General features: G+C 34.2%; 1 protein-coding gene across 1 annotated transcript in view; it reads left to right on the forward strand.

Moving 5' to 3' along the window:
* Positions 1-3,023: 3,023 nt before the first annotated feature.
* Positions 3,024-20,713, forward strand: part of LOC149773989 (inactive tyrosine-protein kinase transmembrane receptor ROR1-like) — a 467,815-nt gene continuing 450,125 nt past the window's right edge. The window contains exon 1 of the mRNA XM_089945925.1: positions 3,024-3,151. Within this exon, the coding sequence (XP_089802051.1) occupies positions 3,100-3,151 (52 nt within the window). The 5' untranslated portion in view covers positions 3,024-3,099. The remainder of the gene's footprint in view (positions 3,152-20,713) is intronic.

The raw sequence follows: 20,713 nt of genomic DNA on the forward strand, positions 1-20,713 counted from the left end.
AAATGAACATACCCAACTGACATTTCCTGCTGTGGTAGCTCTTACTCATAGGGACCTACCCTTGAGGCTCATTCTTAAGGGTGGATGTCAGAACAGGGAAACACAGGAGTACAGTGTTTTACAAACATAGAAGTTAAGCTTTAATTTGATCTTTGACTAATTTGAATGAATATCCTTGTATGTTTAGATAATCTTTAGCATGGATAAGTTCCAGGTTCACATATCCTATTAGGTTAAGTTGTTAGTCAGTTGCTTAAGATATATAACAAATCATTGATATGTATTTTCTTTCATGATATATTGCATCAGTATCTATACTACTGCTGAAATATACCAATACGTATTGTACTGTGAGTGTGATAGTACATCAATCTTGTAGCACTGCATTTGAAGGTGATGCACTGCGAGATACCATATATGAACTAATGTTTGAAAAACAAAGAAAATTGAAGACCTTAGTGTTTGTTTGTCCAAAAAAGCGGTACAGATTTGTTGGTTCTGTCTGCATTGGTTCAGATCTCAGGCTCTGTCAATGTGGAAAGCTTGCCAGTAGCTTCTGGTGATTCTTTCTGGGGTTTTCCAGGGTTCTTCCTCCACCATTTATACTGGCCACCATGTGTAGCCTATCTTGTGCTGAAAAATGGCATTACACCCTTCAACAACAACAATATATGTACAGTTAATAGCAAAATCATATATGCTTATTGTGCAAAGTAGTAACGATAATGCTAGTAACATTCTTGCATTCTTACAATGCCCAGTTTACATTGTGCAAAGTCCCTCATACATTATCCATGGCAACAATTGTTTGTTTTCACTCTGGAGTCTATATTTTTGATCCAGTTGATATCAAACTTGGAATATGGCATTATATTATATGATTTTTTTGCATATAATTATTCATTTGTTAGACATTAATTATGTGACTGGTTCCCCTACTCAGCAAAAGAAACCAATGGTTTCAGAGGTTAAACACCAGAACCATGTTTTAGTTGGATGTGGTTCATGTAAAATGCTAAATTAATCATACATTGATCATTTCTAAAAATTGTTTTACAAATTCAGATTGTTTGTAGATTTAATGTTAATATGTAAATCTTGTGATTCCATAATGCCTTGATAAGACCCAATTGGCCAACAAAAACAAATATAAACCCATCAGCTGTATTAGGGCTATCTGGAAATATTTTGGGTTTCTTTGGTCAGATAATTACATATGTACAGTTTATTACAAAATCATATATGCTTATTCTACAAAATGGTAATGATGATGCTAAGAACCTTCTTGCATGCTTACAATAGCAAAACAGTGGCATGGGCAATACATGCAAAGATAAAATGGACACGGTAGGGGTCAGTATAGTGAAACATATTGTGTCATCACTCATGTATTACGGGGCCCCAAGAGGCCTAGTGGTCTAAAGCGTTCTCCGTTATGGATCACTGCCATCTCACCTCTATCTGCGTGGGTTCGAGTCTCAGATTCGGACAATGTGGGTATGTGAGAAAGCTTGCCAGTAGCTTTTTGTAGGTTGGTGGTTCTTTCTGGAGTTTTCCTGGGTTCTTCCTCCACCATTAATATTGGCCGCCATGTATAGCCTATCTTGTGCTGAAAAATGGCTTTAAACCATACAACAACAACAACACTTGTGTATTGCAGTATGTATTGCATAACCTGTTAATACCATGATACATATTGTGTTATGTGTTGCATCACCATCTGGGTATCGTGGTATGTATCTTATCACAACCAAACGGGTGATGTTGTTTACAAAAACCTGGGTTAACTGCATGTAATTCTCCTCTAGTCAATCCACACCTTATGATAAGACCATTTCATTCATTTTTTGTTGTTGCTCATTCTGGTATGGCCCAGTTTACATTGTACTAAGTCCCTCATACATTATCCATGACAACAATGGTTTGTTACCACTCTGGAGTCAGTATTGTTTGATCCAGTTGATATCAAACTTGGAATATGGCATTATATTATCAAAATCTCAGACGTATACAGTTATGAATTAAATTCTTGCATATTTATGATTTGACCATTTATATGATTGGCTGAACTTGTGAAATATAACCGCAATATTGTTCACATCAAATTTTAATCAGAATTGTTAAATAATCAGATGGTGTCAAGATGTTGGATGAATTTGGTTTTGAGCTAGATCAGGACATTAATGAAGTGCATGTTAATGAGATACCTTTCATCTGATTGGTTGAGTTTGTTACCTTTCTAGATCCAGAGACTATCCCTCATCCAATCCAATTGTGACTTACTGGTTAAACTAGTTACCACTCTGGAGTCTGAAATTCCAGTCAGATTTGGCTCCACCTTAAGCTCAGTGTATCATTGATATAGGCAGGGTCAATAATAATTGAGATCAGTGCATGTTAATGAGATACCTTGCATCTGATTAGTTGAGTTTGTTACCTTTCTAGATCCAGAGACAATCCCTCATCCAATCCAATTGCTTCAGAACTTGGTAAATATTTTTATAACATCAAGATCTTGGATGACTTTGGTTATGGGCACGAGACTGTGCATACTGATTATTATCTTTAGAAAGAATTTTTATAAGGAAATTGTAAAATGGGTAAAATCAACAATGTAGAAAGTTTGGGAGATAGTTTTACCAAGGTTACAATACTTACAGTACTACCGGGTATATAAGCCTGCTTTGAGAAACAGTTTAAATGTTAAGCTATATAAAGAGTGAGTGACACCAGGTCCTCTTGGATCTCTTGTTTATAAAATGTTAACAAATTTCTGTTTAAGAAAACTTTCAATGATAGTTCCTGCCACCACCAAAAAAAGAAAACAAAAAGAAAAAAGTTACAAGATGGATTGCTGGACTTGCCTTAGGAGAAATACCATACAATACAGGCCATCTGTTGTGTTTAATGGATGTAACAGGGTGACCTTTTTGCAATCAATACCCAACAAAATGAAAAGCACAAGATGTCATAAACTTACTGGCAAGTATGCTCGAGTTTTACCTGGGATAATATTTCATGTTTTGTTTTTCTCTCTAGTTTCAGAGTGTGACACCTGGCTATGTAACAATTAAAGGTTAGGTCAACAGGATCCCTGGTATGAGTTGTAAAATGAGAACAGAGTTAGGATCAACAAGGACAACATCTACAAGTAAGTTCTTTTTTTTTCCTACCAAAAAACAAAGTGCTGTATAACTTTTCATTATTAAAATTTATTAGTATTTTCCTGATGCAGCATATACAGTCATAAACAGCACTTGCGGGAATGGAGTAAAGAGGATTGTTTTTAAGGACAAAAGGTTGCTTATTACATGTAGATGTGTTTTTCTGCAGTAATTTGGTTGAGTGGCTCAGGGAGTGGCTGTTTCAGACAGATGATTGTTAAACAGAGGTGACCTTTAAGGGAGATTTGTTTGTATAACACTTCCCTCACTGTATGGTGCTTCATTATAATACTTCCTGCTATAAGGCAGGTATGGTAAATAATCCCATTTCATGGTCTTCATTGTAAGACAGTCTCTGCTAGGTTCCCGCTACAAGAAGGAAGCACTATAGACCATTCTTAATGAGATCCTCATGAATATTAATGTATCGTGAAAATGAGGCTAATCTAGGCAGATCAAGAAAAAATATGGCGTCCTGCTGTACACTGAGTAACAGTCTGAGCTGTTTGCCTGATATTTCTTTTGCATTCGCTGAGAACTTCATCATGGGTGTCTCCAGCAGTTCAGGGAATGAACAGATGACAAAAGGATTCAAGTATTATTATTTCAGCACAGGCCACTGAAATTTTATCTCCCATAATTTTATTCAACTTGTCCTCTCATCATTTACATTGTATTGGTGCTATCTCTCTTCTCTATCATGGTCATTTTCATTCTACTATTTTTATTTTTCTTTTCAATGAGATAATAAAGTTCACTTTTTCTGTAATTAATACTTCTACATCAACTCATAATCTCTGATATAAATGCGCTGCGTGGAGGTATGCCCAGTTTTCAATGACCCCATTTTGTGGAATGGGACTTAAGGGGTAACATTTTTAGAAACCTACCAATATAAAACACACATACGTACACTCATTTGCTTCATCAACAGAACCTATTTTGCATTTGGATTTTTTACATCATTCAGTTGCAAGAAAATACAAACGCACAAACAATCATCCAGTTTCTTACCTTAAAATTTGGCCCCTCATCATGACGTATTGCAACAATCCATTTTCTACCAAGCTTCATCCTCTTCACTGGTGGAATATTGCTGTTGTTGTTGTAGGGTTTAACGCCATTTTCCAGCACAAGATTGGCTATACATGGCGGCCAGTATAACTGGTGGAGGAAGAAGCCTGGAAAACCCAGAGAAGAACCACCGACCCACGAGAAGCTACTGGCAGGCTTTCCCACGTACTACTGGTGGAATATGGTGGAAGCTTAAATCTATGTGAATTCTAGCATTGCCATTGCACAATGGAACACGACAATATTCATCGAGATTTTTTCCCTTTCCAGTATCAATTGCAGTAGCCATGGTTGCGATTTAAAATGAAGTTGGTGCCTAGCTTAGCCTCGTTTTGGATTCGTTGACCCAGGGTCACATGAATACATGAATATATTCTGAGAATGTTCCATAGCTGCATCCATATATTCTAGCTTCCAAAATGAGTCCAACTGCAAACTGCACAGACTCAGATCTGCTGGTATATTATGCACCTGCAGAACTGGGTCTGTGCAGTTTGTTAGGAGTTTTCAGTAGAAGAAACAACATAGACCCTGATCTGCAGGTACATTATTCTACAGCAGTTAAAGTTCTTTTTTTTGCAGTTAACATATGGTAGTATTTTTTCCATAATAAGCCAGTATGATAGGAATATTTCTTGGGCTACAGGTACCTTTCAAAAATATGGGGTAAAATTATCATGAACTACCGGTAACCCATTATTAAATGAAGATTTGGGAGAATTTTAAAATAGTAGTGGATGTGGATATCACAGGATTACTACCAATGATTATTTGGAAGGTTCAGCTTTAAATATAATTTGATACAAAGGCTGTAAATTCCATAAAATCACCTGATACTACAGAATATACAATGACCAACTACAAATATAATCTTTCACATTGTTGAGTGTTTTTTTTATGATTGACAAGTTTGAGCTTATTTTATTGCTGGAAGTACAGTTAAATTGCTAAAATGACTCTTGGATGACCTGAGTGTCATTTCTACTCTATCATTTTTCTTGTCTGATTTAATTGTGATAAATACTTTTATGCAAGGTTTATAAACTAGTGAAGATATGGACTAAATGTTCTCACCCACCACCAAATGGGATATCTGGTTGCAGAAATGTGGTCCTTAAACTTTGAAAGAATTATACTTGCAATGTTAATTTCCTGCTAGGGCCTTGTTTCACGAAAGCGTATTCACTTTTTCTTAAGTTCTTTTCTTGTGCCATTGAATTTATAAAATATCAGTTTACTAAATATGTGTGTATGATATAGCAGCAAAAATGTATATGCAATCAAAAGCATTATTAAAATTTTGACCTGAGAAATTCTTTTATTTTTAACTTTTTTATTTTGAAGTTGACACTCACATATCATAGGATATTTAGTGCTGAAACTATTGGAGGAATGTGCCTTGCCCAAGGACACACCATAGTGGCTGACACAATCTTGTCTGACAGTTGGATTCGAACCCACATGCTTTTGGTTGTGAGTCGTGCAGGTTAACGACTGAGTGTGTAAAATTTAAGTACAAATGAGTGGACATAAAATTATAAAATAAATATTTCGGAATGTGGAATAGTGATTCAAATTTATTTATTTAATTTATTTTGTATGTACAGAGTTTAAGGTGGCTATACATTGGGCAATAGGCCAGTCTTTCAGTTAGGACTAAACATGCATACATTTTTTGAAAACATTATATCCAGTGCTTTTATGTAAGCCAAATTAAGACAGTATTAATCTGAAGTGGAGACAAAAAAAGAAATTCATTATAAATCTCTTTCATCATGGACCACTAACCTAGTTTATCACTTATAATGTTCTAGCCAAAGGGTTAGTTTATTCCTGTTTTTGATGTCTAATGCTAAGTACTGCTGACCTGACCACAGGAATATTCATTGGTACATTCAAAGTAAACAGTTGTCATGTTGCAGTTCTACAGATTTCCCCATCCCTCTAGCTATACTTTGTAAAAGCTTGCAGTCACAGCAATATATAGGCATTAGACTTACTGATAAACAGTTAATGTTATGAGCAAACAGCTTTCAAGTTATGTAAATAAGAAGAGTTGCATAACAAAATTAAAGCAGTGCAATAAATTTAGACTGAAATTATATCATGGAGACAATGGTATTTGAACTGCCACTGTGTTGTGTAACAGGTAGATGTGTTACCCATTACACTATGACTGGAAAAATCTAAAGGTCATAGAATGGGTCTCTTCTGTTGTTGCAACCCTTACATAACTCTTAAAAAAACCTTATATAAGCCTTTAAAAAAACTTTTATATACCCATAAAACTCTTATATAACCTTTAAAAACCTTTATATAACCTTTAAAAACCTTTATATAACCTTTAAAAACCCTTATATACCAGTAACCTTTAAAATCCCTTATTCTTCACACTAATTTAGCATGCTATGATGATGTTAGTCCATCAGTCTGTTAACTCCTTGTCCACATCATAACTTGAGTACATGTACCTTCATCAGACTCTGAGGATAGCTTGCACTTGAGGCAAGGAAGAAGCTTATCCATTTTGGGGTTAAAGGTTAATACAACTGTGACTAAAAGAAGAAAAGTGGTTTCATCCCAATAGCATTAGTTTTATAAATCTCTGGACCAAACTTTGTGGTTAGCTTGATGCATGAGATATGGAGAAGCCTGTCAACTTTGGGATTAGAAGGCCTGCATAAGCCATGTGACAGCAGATCTTGTTCTACACAGTTTCTTGTACTTGCCAGTGAAATTTCCAGCAGACAGTGTAGAGTGTGTGATGGCAGATCTTGTTCTACACAGTTTCTTGTACTTGCCAGTAAGATTACCAGCAGACAGTGTAGAGTGTGTGATGGCAGATCTTGTTCTATACAGTTTCTTGTACTTGCCAGTAAGATTTCCAGCTGACAGTATAGAGTGTGTGATGGCAGATCTTGTTCTACATAATTTCTTGTACTTGCCAGTAAGATTTCCAGAAGATAGTAGACAGTGTGTGATGGCAGATCTTGTTCTACATAGTTTCTTGTACTTGCCAGTAAGATTTCCAGCAGACAGTGTAGAGTGTGTGATGGCAGATCTTGTTCTACACAGTTTCTTGTACTTGCCAGTAAGATTTCAAGCAGACAGTGTAGAGTGTGTGATGGCAGATCTTGTTCTATACAGTTTCTTGTACTTGCCAGTAAGATTTCCAGCAGACAGTGTAGAGTGTGTGATGGCAGATCTTGTTCTACACAGTTTCTTGTACTTGCCAGTAAGATTTCCAGCAGACAGTGTAGAGTGTGTGATGGCAGATCTTGTTCTACACAGTTTCTTGTACTTGCCAGTAAGATTTCCAGCAGACAGTGTAGAGTGTGTGATGGCAGATCTTGTTCTACATAGTTTCTTGTACTTGCCAGTAATTAGATTGTGCTTGCCTGTAAGATTTCTAATAGAGCATAGGCTGTGATACCATATCTTTCTCTTCATTTTCCACAGTAGGGTACATAGAATACATTAGTAAATACGATATAAAAAAATGTCTGTTAGTACATGTTACATTTTCAAATTAAAAGCCACAGGAACAGAACACCCCAAAAGAATATATAGTAACTGAGGACAACTGTCTTTTTGGGCAGAGTGTTAAGATCCCATTCTCACTGCCACTTGACTTTTCATAAAAGCTTCTATTTATTTTTAATGACAATCTATTGCCATAAATTTTAAAACAGGCATAAGAAGATAATAGTTCAGCCGCCAATTGAAATTAAAGTATATTTCCATTAAAAGTAAATAGCACTTGACAGGGTAAGGGTAGTGAATTGCATGCCTTTTGATGTCAAATATAAGGGATGGTTTTATAGCAACTTTGTGGTTTTGCAGCATTGAAGAAATTTGTTTCAGTAATAACAGCTTGTATATTGGCTTAAAAATCCCAGTTCCCAATTTAAATGCATAAATAGACTGAAATCTATATTACAAATGTAATAAGTTAAAATCAAGGCTACAGTTAAAGGGGAAAAAACCAGAACCACTAAAATTGACATGAACAATACATTGGTACATTTTTTATTGACTGCAGGCTCCTGTAAGTAGATATGAATGGTAACACAAGCAATGTATGCAGTTTCTTTTTACTCTAGGTATGTTGACCTTGAGAACTGGGATCAGGTCAGAGGTCACAAAGGTTAATTGAGGGTTGAGCTATAAAAAGATCCACTATTTATGTTTTATTGAAATTGACACTCATTCATCTAGGAAGTAAAGCTTTCATTTTGTAAACAGTATGCCAGCATAAGAAGTAATTGATTCTGCAAGAATTGACTTTTTGTCTTTTAAAATATTTTATAAAAGGAATTTCTCCATATACACCACTCCCTCTATAACTCGCACCTGGATAACTCACAGTCCCACTTATAGTGCGGCTTATAAGAATTGGTAAATTAAACCTTGATACATCGCTGGTTTTATCATCAAAACTGTGATCAATGCCCGTAAAGATAGAATCCATATAGTGAAATTTGCAGGTTCTAGATAAGATATCATATATTATGTAAGTTTTTTTAATGATAAATAGTTGTCAGTATTACTGTAAATAAACAGTCTGGTGAAATATCTATCAATGAAAACTTCTTGTAAATGCTAAGAGGTGGCAACAGAGAATGAAATAAACACCAATTAAATGTCTTGCTATGTGAAAGTCACGTTCTAATCCTTTAATTCCATTTCAGTGTAAACACTATAATCACAACATATTCTGTTCTATGAAAACATGAATATAGTCAATTGACCATCACATCGAAACCGGCGAGTACTTCTGTGAGAACCTAATTACATGCTGGCTTTGTTTTGATCAACAACTTAGGGAAGTTTTTCTTGCATTAAAAAAATCAGTTAAAAGAGACCTGTATTGTTTTATCACTTTGAATGTCTTTTGTATCAAATCTAGCAAGGGAGGCACAAAGAAAAAATTCAAAGGCATGCAAATCTGCGCATAAGTCCTTGTGGTCACTAACGTTATCAAAATTCATTTTATTTGACCAATCAAAAATGGTATCACATTTTTTTATACTTAGCATCATTAAAGTATATATTACCAATCAGTAATGTGTCTTAATCATTTGTAAATGTGACAATGGAGAGTAAAGGAATCAAGCAAAAGGTGTACTCATTGACTGAAAAGCTGTGCATCATAGATATGGTTCATAATGGTGAGGCGAGAGCCAAAGTTTGCAATGAACTAAAAATTGCTGAGTCAACACTTTGAGGATGGATTAATGATGAGCAGAAACTTCGGGATTACTTATATGATGTTGATTCAGATGATGGGATCAAACAAAAATTAGCATGGACTGCACAAGATACCAAATGAGATGATGCTGTGTACACATGGTTCACACAGCAACGTGAACAAGGTGTTCCAATCTCTGGAACAATTCTCAAGGCCTAAGTAAAGCAAATGGCAAAAATTATAGACAATGAATCTCATTTTAGGGCAAGCCAAGGATGGCTTAGGAGATTCCAGTGCCTACATGGAATTAAGGAAAATTCGTTGTCAGGAGATATGTTCATCAAATCAGGAAGCCGCATGTAATTATCCAAACCAGCTCAAAGACATAATCATCTGTGAACAATACACAGAAGACCAGATTAACAACTGTGAATTGAGACTGATCTTTGCTACAGAATGATGCCAGACAAAACTCTAGCTACCAGAGATGACCAACACAAAAAGGAGGGCTTCAGGCTGAACAAAGAGAGGTTAACACTTTTCTTTTGTCTGAACAAAACTGGTACACACAAGATGAAACCATTATGTTTAGCAAATACAAGTCCCCTCGTTGTTTCCATCATATGAACATGGACAGTCTTCCATTTGTAAACAAAAACAGTGGAAACACGTGGATGACTGCAACCATATTCATGGAGTGGTGTTTCAAGTTGTTTGTCCCAGCCGTCAGAAACCACCAGCGATCCAGGGGCTTAGAGGAGGAAGCTCTACTTTATTCCATAATTGCCCACCCCCTACCCCCAGCTGATTCATTCATAACAAGCGATGTTAAGATCCGGGTGGAATACCTCCCTAAAAATACAACATCTATAATCCAGCCACTGGATCAAGGAATTATCAGCATTTTTAAACAGAATTACCATCAACTTTAATACAGTCAATGCTGGACAGGGGAGAAGGTGTTACAACCTTTCTCAAGAGTGTGAATTTAAAAGAGGCTGTATTCATGGGTGGTCAGGCTTGGAAAGAAAGTAATGTCGTGTTCAAATTTATGTCATTTTAAATTTGTAGACCCATTAAATTCATGTTGGTAATGAATAACCCATTTGATTTATTTTCATTTTACTTCTACAATCAAATCTATCTATCGATCGATTGATCGATTGTTCATTCGTTCGTTTGTTTGATCAACAATGTTTCTTGAAAGAGTGTCGATCTTTTGTATTAATAAAAACCTTCTAAGTTGGATCAAACAAAAAAACTAGAACGTATCCAATTCAACACACAAATTAGTGATGTAGTACACAATGTGTGAAGTGGTACACGTGTTAAGTGAACAGAAACCTTGTGGAATAATGTTTTTGATGATCTCCTTAATATATTGTAATTTATCCTGAAATTAATGTTGCTCTATGAGGAAAAAATAAACAAAGTACACCATTACAAAGAGATATTTATTCACAGTTAATCTCAGCACGATTATAAATTGAGTATTCAACATTATAACCTGCCAACACACTTCCTTTTGCCGTTACATCGAACCCTTTATTGGTTTTGGCTTTTCTTTTATAGGTCCTTTGATAACTCGTGCCTCATTTATAGTGCGGTCGATGTTTTTGGACCCCAACATGCGCGAGTTATCAAGGGAGAGGTTATGTCAAATTTTGGTTGCGATGTCATTCACCATTGTTGTTTCCTTTATGAATGTCAACCATCTGATGATGTCAAAGACTCAGTCTTTTCCATTGTGACATATGTGGTTACCAGTTTTTGAAACCTTAAGTTTAGTACATATTTGACTTTGAACTTATGTCATATGGCAGGGACATCTGTGTTGTTTGGAGACAGTTTGGTTTGACAGAAAGACTTTGTTTTATTTGTTGTTTCACCAGCCTTAGTATGCCGAGTCCAAGGTATGACTTTTCTGTTGTTGATGGCATCATCATTGCTAACAGATTTTAGGGTTAAAACTTGTACAAATAAGGTACAGTGGAGAATACATCAGCATATGAATGCAGATGGGATACTAGATTCTTTGGAACACTTTTTCAGATGCATTTAAACAAAAAATCCCACTGAATAAATATAAGATCACTACCAGATACATGGACAAAATTACCCTGTGTTAAAAATTTACAATTTTTTGTGATGTTACTGGAAATGCAAGACATAGTATGCACTTTTCAATAAGTGTGATTTGTATGGCTTGATGGTGTGCAAATAATTAGATGGCGCAAAGAGTGACATATAGTATAGTACACCAGAATAGAACTGATTACATACATTTGATGTAATAGCCTAGGAATGATGCAGATAGTATTGTTATAGACATATACATATTGCAGATGATATAGTACACCATCATATAAGTGATTACAGATAATTTGGTAAAATACAGAAAAGTTATTACAGACAGTATGGTACAAAAACATAAAAGTGATTACAGATTACATGGTACAATATCACAGAAGTGATTACAGATAACTTGGTACAACATCATAGAAGTGATTACAGATAACTTGGTACAACATCACAGAAGTGATTACAGATAACTTGGTACAACATCAAAGAAGTGATTACAGATAACTTGGTACAACATCATAGAAGTGATTACAGATAACTTGGTACAACAGCATATAAGTTAAAGATAATATAGTTCAATATCATAGAAGTGATTACAGATAATGTTGTATAGTAGCACAGAAGTTATTACAGGTAATATAGTAAAAAAGAATAGAAGAGATTACAGATAGCATTGTACAATAACATTGAAACTATTACAGATATTTGGTACAGTAGCATAGAAGTTATTACAGATAATATGGTATGGTAAGATAGAAGTCATTACAGATAATATGATACGGTAAGATAGAAGTCATTACAGATAATATGGTATGGTAAGATAGAAGTCATTACAGATAATATGGTACGGTAAGATAGAAGTCATTACAGAATATGATATGGTAAGATAGAAGTCATTACAGATAATATGGTATGGTAAGATAGAAGTCATTACAGATAATATGGTACAGTAGCATAGAAGTTATTACAGATAATATGGTATGGTAAGATAGAAGTCATTACAGATAATATGGTACAGTAGCATAGAAGTTATTACAGATAATATGGTATGGTAAGATAGAAGTCATTACAGATAATATGGTATGGTAAGATAGAAGTCATTACAGATAATATGGTACAGTAGCATAGAAGTTATTACAGATAATATGGTATGGTAAGATAGAAGTCATTACAGATAATATGGTACAGTAGCATAGAAGTTATTACAGATAATATGGTATGGTAAGATAGAAGTTATTACAGATAATATGGTACAGTAAGATGGAAGTCATTACAGATAATATGGTATGGTAAGATAGAAGTCATTACAGATAATATGGTACAGTAGCATAGAAGTTATTACAGATAATATGGTATGGTAAGATAGAAGTCATTACAGATAATATGGTACAGTAGCATAGAAGTTATTACAGATAATATGGTATGGTAAGATAGAAGTCATTACAGATAATATGGTACAGTAGCATAGAAGTTATTACAGATAATATGATACAGTAAGATAGAAGTCATTACAGATAATATGATACAGTAAGATAGAAGTCATTACAGATAATATGGTACAGTAAGATGGAAGTCATTACAGATAATATGATACAGTAAGATGGAAGTCATTACAGATAATATGATACGGTAAGATAGAAGTCATTACAGATAATATGGTACATTAGCATTAGTTAACAACTAGTTTACATTAATGCCCCACAGTTAAAACAAATTTACCTGTAAATGGCAACAAATGTACAGATTAACATCTATCACACAAAAGAATAAAAATATTATTACAAATTTTATCATTTTATAATCGCTGTTTTTTCAAATACATTTATAAAGACTTTTTTAAAGTGGTTGGGCCAGGATAATGAATCAACATTAAAGTGGTTGGGCCAGGATAAAGTATTAACATGAAAGTGGTTGAGCCAGGATAAAGTATTAACATGAAAGTGGTTGGGCCAGGATAAAGTATTAACATAAAAGTGGTTGGGCCAGGATAAAGTTTTAACTTTAAAGTGATTGGGCCAGGATAAAGTATTAACATGAAAGTGGTTGGGGAAGGATAAAGTATTAACATGAAAGTGGTTTAGCCAGGATAAAGTATTAACATAAAAGTGGTTGGGCCAGAATAAAGTGTTAACATGAAAGTGGTTGGGCCAGGATAAAGTATTAACATAAAAGTGGTTGGGCCAAGATAAAGTATTAACATAAAAGTGGTTGGGTCAGGATAAAGTATTAACATGAAAGTGGTTGGGCCAGGATAAAGTATTAACATAAAAGTGGTTGGGCCAGGATAAAGTATTGACATAAAAGTGGTTGGGGAAGGATAAAGTATTAACATGAAAGTGGTTGGGCCAGGATAAAGTATTAACGATGAAGTGGTTGGGACAGGATAAAGTATTCACATGAAAGTGGTTGGGCCAGGAAAAACTTTTAACTTTAAAGTGATCAGGCCAGGATAAAGTATTAACATTAAAGTGGTTGGGTCAGGATAAAGTATTAACATGAAAGTGGTTGGGCCAGGATAAAGTATTAACATAAAAGTGGTTGGGCCAGGATAAAGTATTAACATGAAAGTGGTTGGGCCAAGATAAAGTATTAACATAAAAGTGGTTGGGTCAGGATAAAGTATTAACATGAAAGTGGTTGGGCCAGGATAAAGTATTAACATGAAAGTGGTTGGGCCAGGATAAAGTATTAACATGAAAGTGGTTGGGCCAAGATAAAGTATTAACATAAAAGTGGTTGGGGAAGGATAAAGTATTAACATGAAAGTGGTTGGGCCAGGATAAAGTATTAACAATGAAGTGGTTGGGACAGGATAAAGTATTCACATGAAAGTGGTTGGGCCAGGATAAACTTTTAACTTTAAAGTGATCAGGCCAGGATAAAGTATTAACATTAAAGTGGTTGGGTCAGGATAAAGTATTAACATGAAAGTGGTTGGGCCAGGATAAAGTATTAATATAAAAGTGGTTGGGCCAGGATAAAGTATTAACATAAAAGTGGTTGGGCCGAGATAAAGTATTAACATAAAAGTGGTTGGGGAAGGATAAAGTATTAACATGAAAGTGGTTGGGCCAGGATAAAGTATTAACAATGAAGTGGTTGGGACAGGATAAAGTATTCACATGAAAGTGGTTGGGCCAGGATAAACTTTTAACTTTAAAGTGATCAGGCCAGGATAAAGTATTAACATTAAAGTGGTTGGGTCAGGATAAAGTATTAACATGAAAGTGGTTGGGCCAGGATAAAGTATTAACAATGAAGTGATTGGGCCAGGATAAAGTATTAACATGAAAGTGGCTGGGCCAGGATAAAGTATTAACATGAAAGTGGTTAAGGAAGGATAAAGTTTTAACTTTAAAGTGATTGGGCCAGGATAAAGTGGTTGAGACAGGATAAAGTATTAACATGAAAGTGGTTGGGACAGGATAAAATATTAACATTAAAGTGGTTGGGCCAGGATAAATTATTGACATGAATGTGGTTGGGCCAGGATAAAGTATTAACATTAAAGTGGTTAGGCCAGGATAAAGTATTAACATGAAAGTGGTTGGGCCAGGATAAAGTATTAACATTAAAGATACCTAAAAGTTTGCCACATTTAACAGTTTAAATTCTTGCATCATTTGCTACTTCCTTGTTGTACATTTAGTTATTAGTTGTGCTGAGCAGATAAGCATTGAGTGGGTTTTCTGTAAATTGAATTTAACTTTATTTTCCCTCTCATTACCAATAATATAGTACAACAGCAGAGAAGTGCTTACATATAATATAGTATAATAGCATAGATGTGATTACAGATAATATTGTACAACAGCTAATTACATATGATTTAGTACAATAACATAGAAGTGCTTACAGATAACATAGTACAATAGCATTGAAGTGATTGCAGATGATAAGGTACAATAGCATATAAGTGATTACAGATGATTTAGTACAATAGCATAGAAGTGATTACAGATAATATAGTACAATAGCTTAGAAATAATTACAGATGATATAGTACAATAGCATATAAATAATTACAGATATAGTACAATATCATAGAAGTGATTGCAGATGATAAGATACAATAGCATAAAAGTTCTTGCAGATAATATTAGTACAATATCATAGAAGTGATTGCAGATGATATAGTACAATATCATAGAAGTAATTATAGATGATTTAGTACACTAGCGTAGAAGTAATTACAGATGATTTAGTAAAATAGCATAGAAGTGCTTACAGACAATATAGTACAATAGCATAGAAGTGCTTACAGATAACATAGTACAATAGCATAGAAGTGATTGCAGATAATATAGTACAATAGCATAGAAGTGATTGCAGATGATAAGGTACAATAGCATAGAAGTGATTGCAGATGATATAGTACAATAGCATAGAAGTGATTGCAGATATCATAGTACAATAGCATAGAAGTGATTACATATGATTTAGTACAATAGCATAGAAGTGCTTGAGGATGATAAGGTACAATAGCATAGAAGTGATTGCATATGATATAGTACAATTTCATAGAAGTAATTACAGATGATATAGTACAATTTCATAGAAGTAATTACAGATGATATAGTACAATAGCACAGAAGTGATTACAGATAATATAGTACAATAGCATATAAGTGATTACAGATAATATAGTACAGTAGCATAGAAGTGATTCCAGATGATAAGATACAAAAGCATAGAAGTGATTACAGATGATATAGTACAATAGCACAGAAGTGATTCTAGATGATTTAGTACAACAGCATAGAAGTGATTGCAGATGATATAGTACAATGGCATAGAAGTGATTACAGATGATTGAGTACATTAGCATAGAAGTGATTGCAGATGATTTAGTACAATAGCATAGAAGTGATTTCAGATGATAAGATACAATAGCATGGAAGTTCTTACAAATAATATAGTACAATAGCATAGAAACAATTGCAGATAATATAGTACAATAGCATAGAAGTGATTCCAGATGATATATTACAATAACATAGAAGTGATTGCAGATAATGAGATACAGTAACATAGAAGTGATTACAAATAATATAGTATATGTACTATAGCTTTGAAGTTATTCCAAAAAACATTGTACAATAACACAGAAGTGATTAAACATATTATAGTAAAATAGCATAGAAGTGATCATGCATAATTTTATAGTATGGAAGTAATTACAGATAATACAGTGCAATAGCATATAAGTGATTACAAATAATATGATACAATATCATATAAGTCTTTGCAGATAATTTAGTAAAATATCATCTGTGTCATTACAGATAATATGATGCAACAGCATATAAGTTATTAAGACAATATGATACAATAACATTGAAAACATTATAGATAATATGGTACAATAGCATAAAAAAGTCATTAAGATAAAATGTACAATAACATCAAAGTCATCATAGATACTATGATGCAATAGCATATATAAGCCATTACACATAATATGGTACAATATCAAATACAAGTCATTACAGATGCTATGGTACAATAGCATATAAGTCATTAACAGATAATATGATACAATAGCATATAAACCATTGCAGATAATATGGTACATTTCAGGAGTCAAAAGTGAATTTAACTTATTTTTAAGTGCTCATGAGTATTAAGTTTCCTGTCATAGTCTTGAAAGGTATGATCTATTACCATTGATTATTCATCATTATTCAAAACTGTCAAAGAAATTCGGAATTATCATGCTTACTCATAGATGAGAGTGACAAGGTGTTATTCTTTGGGAGAAATAATGAACTACAACACTTGCTGATGGTCATAGGGTTTATTGATTGACAGGAATGTATTGGAATAAATCAAAAACAATATAAAACAAAGAAAAACTACAAACAAGACAAATACAATACACAACTGGCATGCCTGCATTTCATAATGTTAGTGCAATAAGATACAAATGATGTCTTATAAGACTCAAAGTGTAGAAGCAGCCCATTTCTCAAGAGATTTCCAAAACTAAAGAGTCAGTTGACCCTTGACCCCAAAATCTCAGGAGTCAAAATGAAAATCTCGAGAGTCAATTATTTTGGACATTCATGAGCCCATAGCTGTGATTCTTTGTTATTGGTGGAAACAAGTGATATTTAAGATTTATTGTTTTGTGCTGAATAATTGAGAAATACTTGTACAGTATTTTGTAAGAAATATACAAACTCAGTTTTGTAAAAGTGTTTCTCTTTGTAACTATATGTTACTGTGTGTATTTTTTGTATATATAACAAACAGAGGATTATTTTATTCTTTATTATATTTTCAACTTTTCAAATCATTTTTGTTGCAAAAATATACCCATACAAATATGAGGGTTATATATTATTCAAATATCAAAGATATACATCACAGAATTGTCAGTTCACTTTTCCACTCATTCTTACATTTTGTAACAGATTTTGGAGATGGACTCTCCTCCTCAGAGCTGACACTATCTTTCTGTTTTTTGAGGGGTCTCAGGGTCAGAAAATTCATCACCACCACATTGTTTCCGAGACAGAAAAGAAAATATACTTCTTTGTGCCATTGTGATTTTAAAGATGAGTGTTATGTTCATTCAGTTTTTTTCTTTCTTTCTGAATGATCCGTTAATTAAAATGTTCAAAGTTTGAAATGTTTGATGATTTAAGCAAATTAATTGCCAATGAAACATAATCCCACGCTCAAAACTGGCAAGAAGCCATATATTCCCATTTTGTCTAACTGATAATAATTAAAAGCGCAATCAAACAAATGCTGATATTTTATCGGAAATGAATCCAGTGAAGTCATAAATGTTTCAGAACTTTTAAGCATCCAGCTAAATGAAACAATTAAAGTTGGTTCACTTCCATTGAAAACTGGCTTTGCAAGCCACCATAATGATATGCTCCACTTCTGACCAGATGATTATAATTTGATGTCCAAACATACCAGTGCTGATATCTGATCAAAAGGCAGTCCATTCATCTCATAATTATTTCCTCTTCCTCTATCATAAACTTCAAACATAATCTCAAAACAATCCAACCTAAGTCAGTTAAATCCTGACTTCATTGAACTGTTAGCTCCACCCAGTTCATGTATATCCTCCATTGGTGCGATATTATTGGCTGTCTAGGTCTATACTATTGTCAAGCAGATGTCAATCAGTACTGCCTACAGTAAATTTGTTACGGACAGCAGACTCTTAGTAAGAAACTAAGCTGGAAGCGAATCAAGCATAATTAAGATTGATGTTTCAGCCAAAATCTACATGCGTCAAAAAAGACGCACAAGTCTAAATTTCTGTGCGTCAAAAATGGGTCATTTTTAAATTCCAAGTGTCAAAACCAAAGGTACACGTCTATTGAAAACTCTAAAGAAGGATTATAAATTCTGTCAAATTATGACAATTTCCTGCTTTCACTTGTCAAAGATAAGTGCTCTTCATATGTAAGAGTGAAATGACTCAAGAAGTTGTCTGGCCAAAGTCAAGGGGAGCAATGCAAGAAGCTTTGGTTCATTTGGCAGGGAATCAACGTTAGAACCCCATCATGTACTATGATCATTTACTCACTCAATCACTCACTCATAACTTACACCCACATTGGTCAGTATCCATGTACTTGACATCACACAAAAAAGCATATGTAAACATTGGAACAGACTATAGGTGTGCTAAATATAACTTGCTAAAGTGTGATTTGATGAAGGTTTCCTTCCATCAACAGCAGATTTGTACATAACACTGAACCTGGGTCACATAAGTTGAGTTCAACTGCAAACTGCAGTTTGTTAGGAGAAATCAGTTGAACAAAGAAAATAGACCCAGATCTGCTGGTCCATTTTGCATTGGCAGAATAAGGTTTATCTTGTTTGAAGTTGGACGGTTGTATGTGAGCATGCACCTCATGGTTCAAAATTACTTTTTTTCTTTCTTTGATGAACATTGGTGCAGATATTAAAGTATTAGTACAGCCAATATTTATTATGTCCTGTTGGTGTAATTTCGTATTTCTTCTTTGTGCTCATGCTCTAAATGGGATGCATTGTACATAATTTAATGTATTTGAAATGCTATGATTATTAGATAACTTGCACATTTAGCAGTGGTTATTTACATTTTCTTTCGTAGAAATACTTTACATGTTATAAAATTTACATATTCTCACAGAGTTCAGTAATATGCTTGATATTATGTCAAACCTGTTTTCAGCTTTTCATCACATTGCATAATTTCATGGACAATGTAGGGTTGCAGAGACATATTATGTACTTAACGTTGTATGACTGGAACGTTTTGAAATCTGGTCAGGTTATTTAATAAGTGAAAAATGAGTTATTATTGCTAATGGGTTACTATCCACATTGCAGAATGAATAAGGTTCTACTTTACATTTCATATGCAGATTAGGTATTTCACTTAACGAAGTGTATTTCATTTATAAGTGACTTGAGAGCCATTTACTTACTACACTTACAGGTTGCTTATTAGTGACATATAGATGAATGATTAGGACATTTTATGTCAGTTAGGCACAACATGTATAAATGAAGTATTCTTCACTTATAGACTGCTCCAGTAGACTAGTGGTTAGAGCATATGCCTCGGATGGTGGAGGTTGTGGGTTTGATCCCCGGCCGAGTCATACCAAAGATTTACAAAAATGGTACTAACAGCTGCCTCGCTTGGCGCTCAGCATTAAGAGGTTAGTGTTAGGACTGGTCAACCTGGTGTCGGGATAATGTGACTAGGTGGGACATCATGCTACATATCTGCGGCATGATGCCCCAGTGCTAGACATCACTATAAACTGTCACACTGTAGACATTGTAGCAATATGGCTGAAAAATTGTTAAAGTTACATTAAAAATCCAAATCACACACACACACTTCGCTTATAAGTAAAATGTAAGTCATTTGTTTACTATACTTATACATGAGATAAAAGTGAATTCTCACAAAGCCTTGACCCTTCCCACAAGACATTGTGTCCTTATGCAAATACAAGTTCTCAGTTTGATAGTATGTAGACATGTTATTAGCTATTAAGTTCAGGCCTTATACATACCTTGTACACTTTTATTTTGAATGGCATCTTCAAGTAGTCCAGACAGTTGAATTTTTCTTGGAATTTGTCATCTTCAAGGAAAGTCCCTAACGCTGAATTTAAAAGCAGGTTTTGACTTGTCCCTTGAAGTGTAGTTTTGTTTCAGAATC

Source organism: Sinohyriopsis cumingii, unplaced genomic scaffold (assembly GCF_028554795.1).
Source record: "Sinohyriopsis cumingii isolate HCF-2022 unplaced genomic scaffold, ASM2855479v2 utg000459l, whole genome shotgun sequence".
Taxonomy (NCBI): Eukaryota; Metazoa; Mollusca; class Bivalvia; order Unionida; family Unionidae; genus Sinohyriopsis; species Sinohyriopsis cumingii.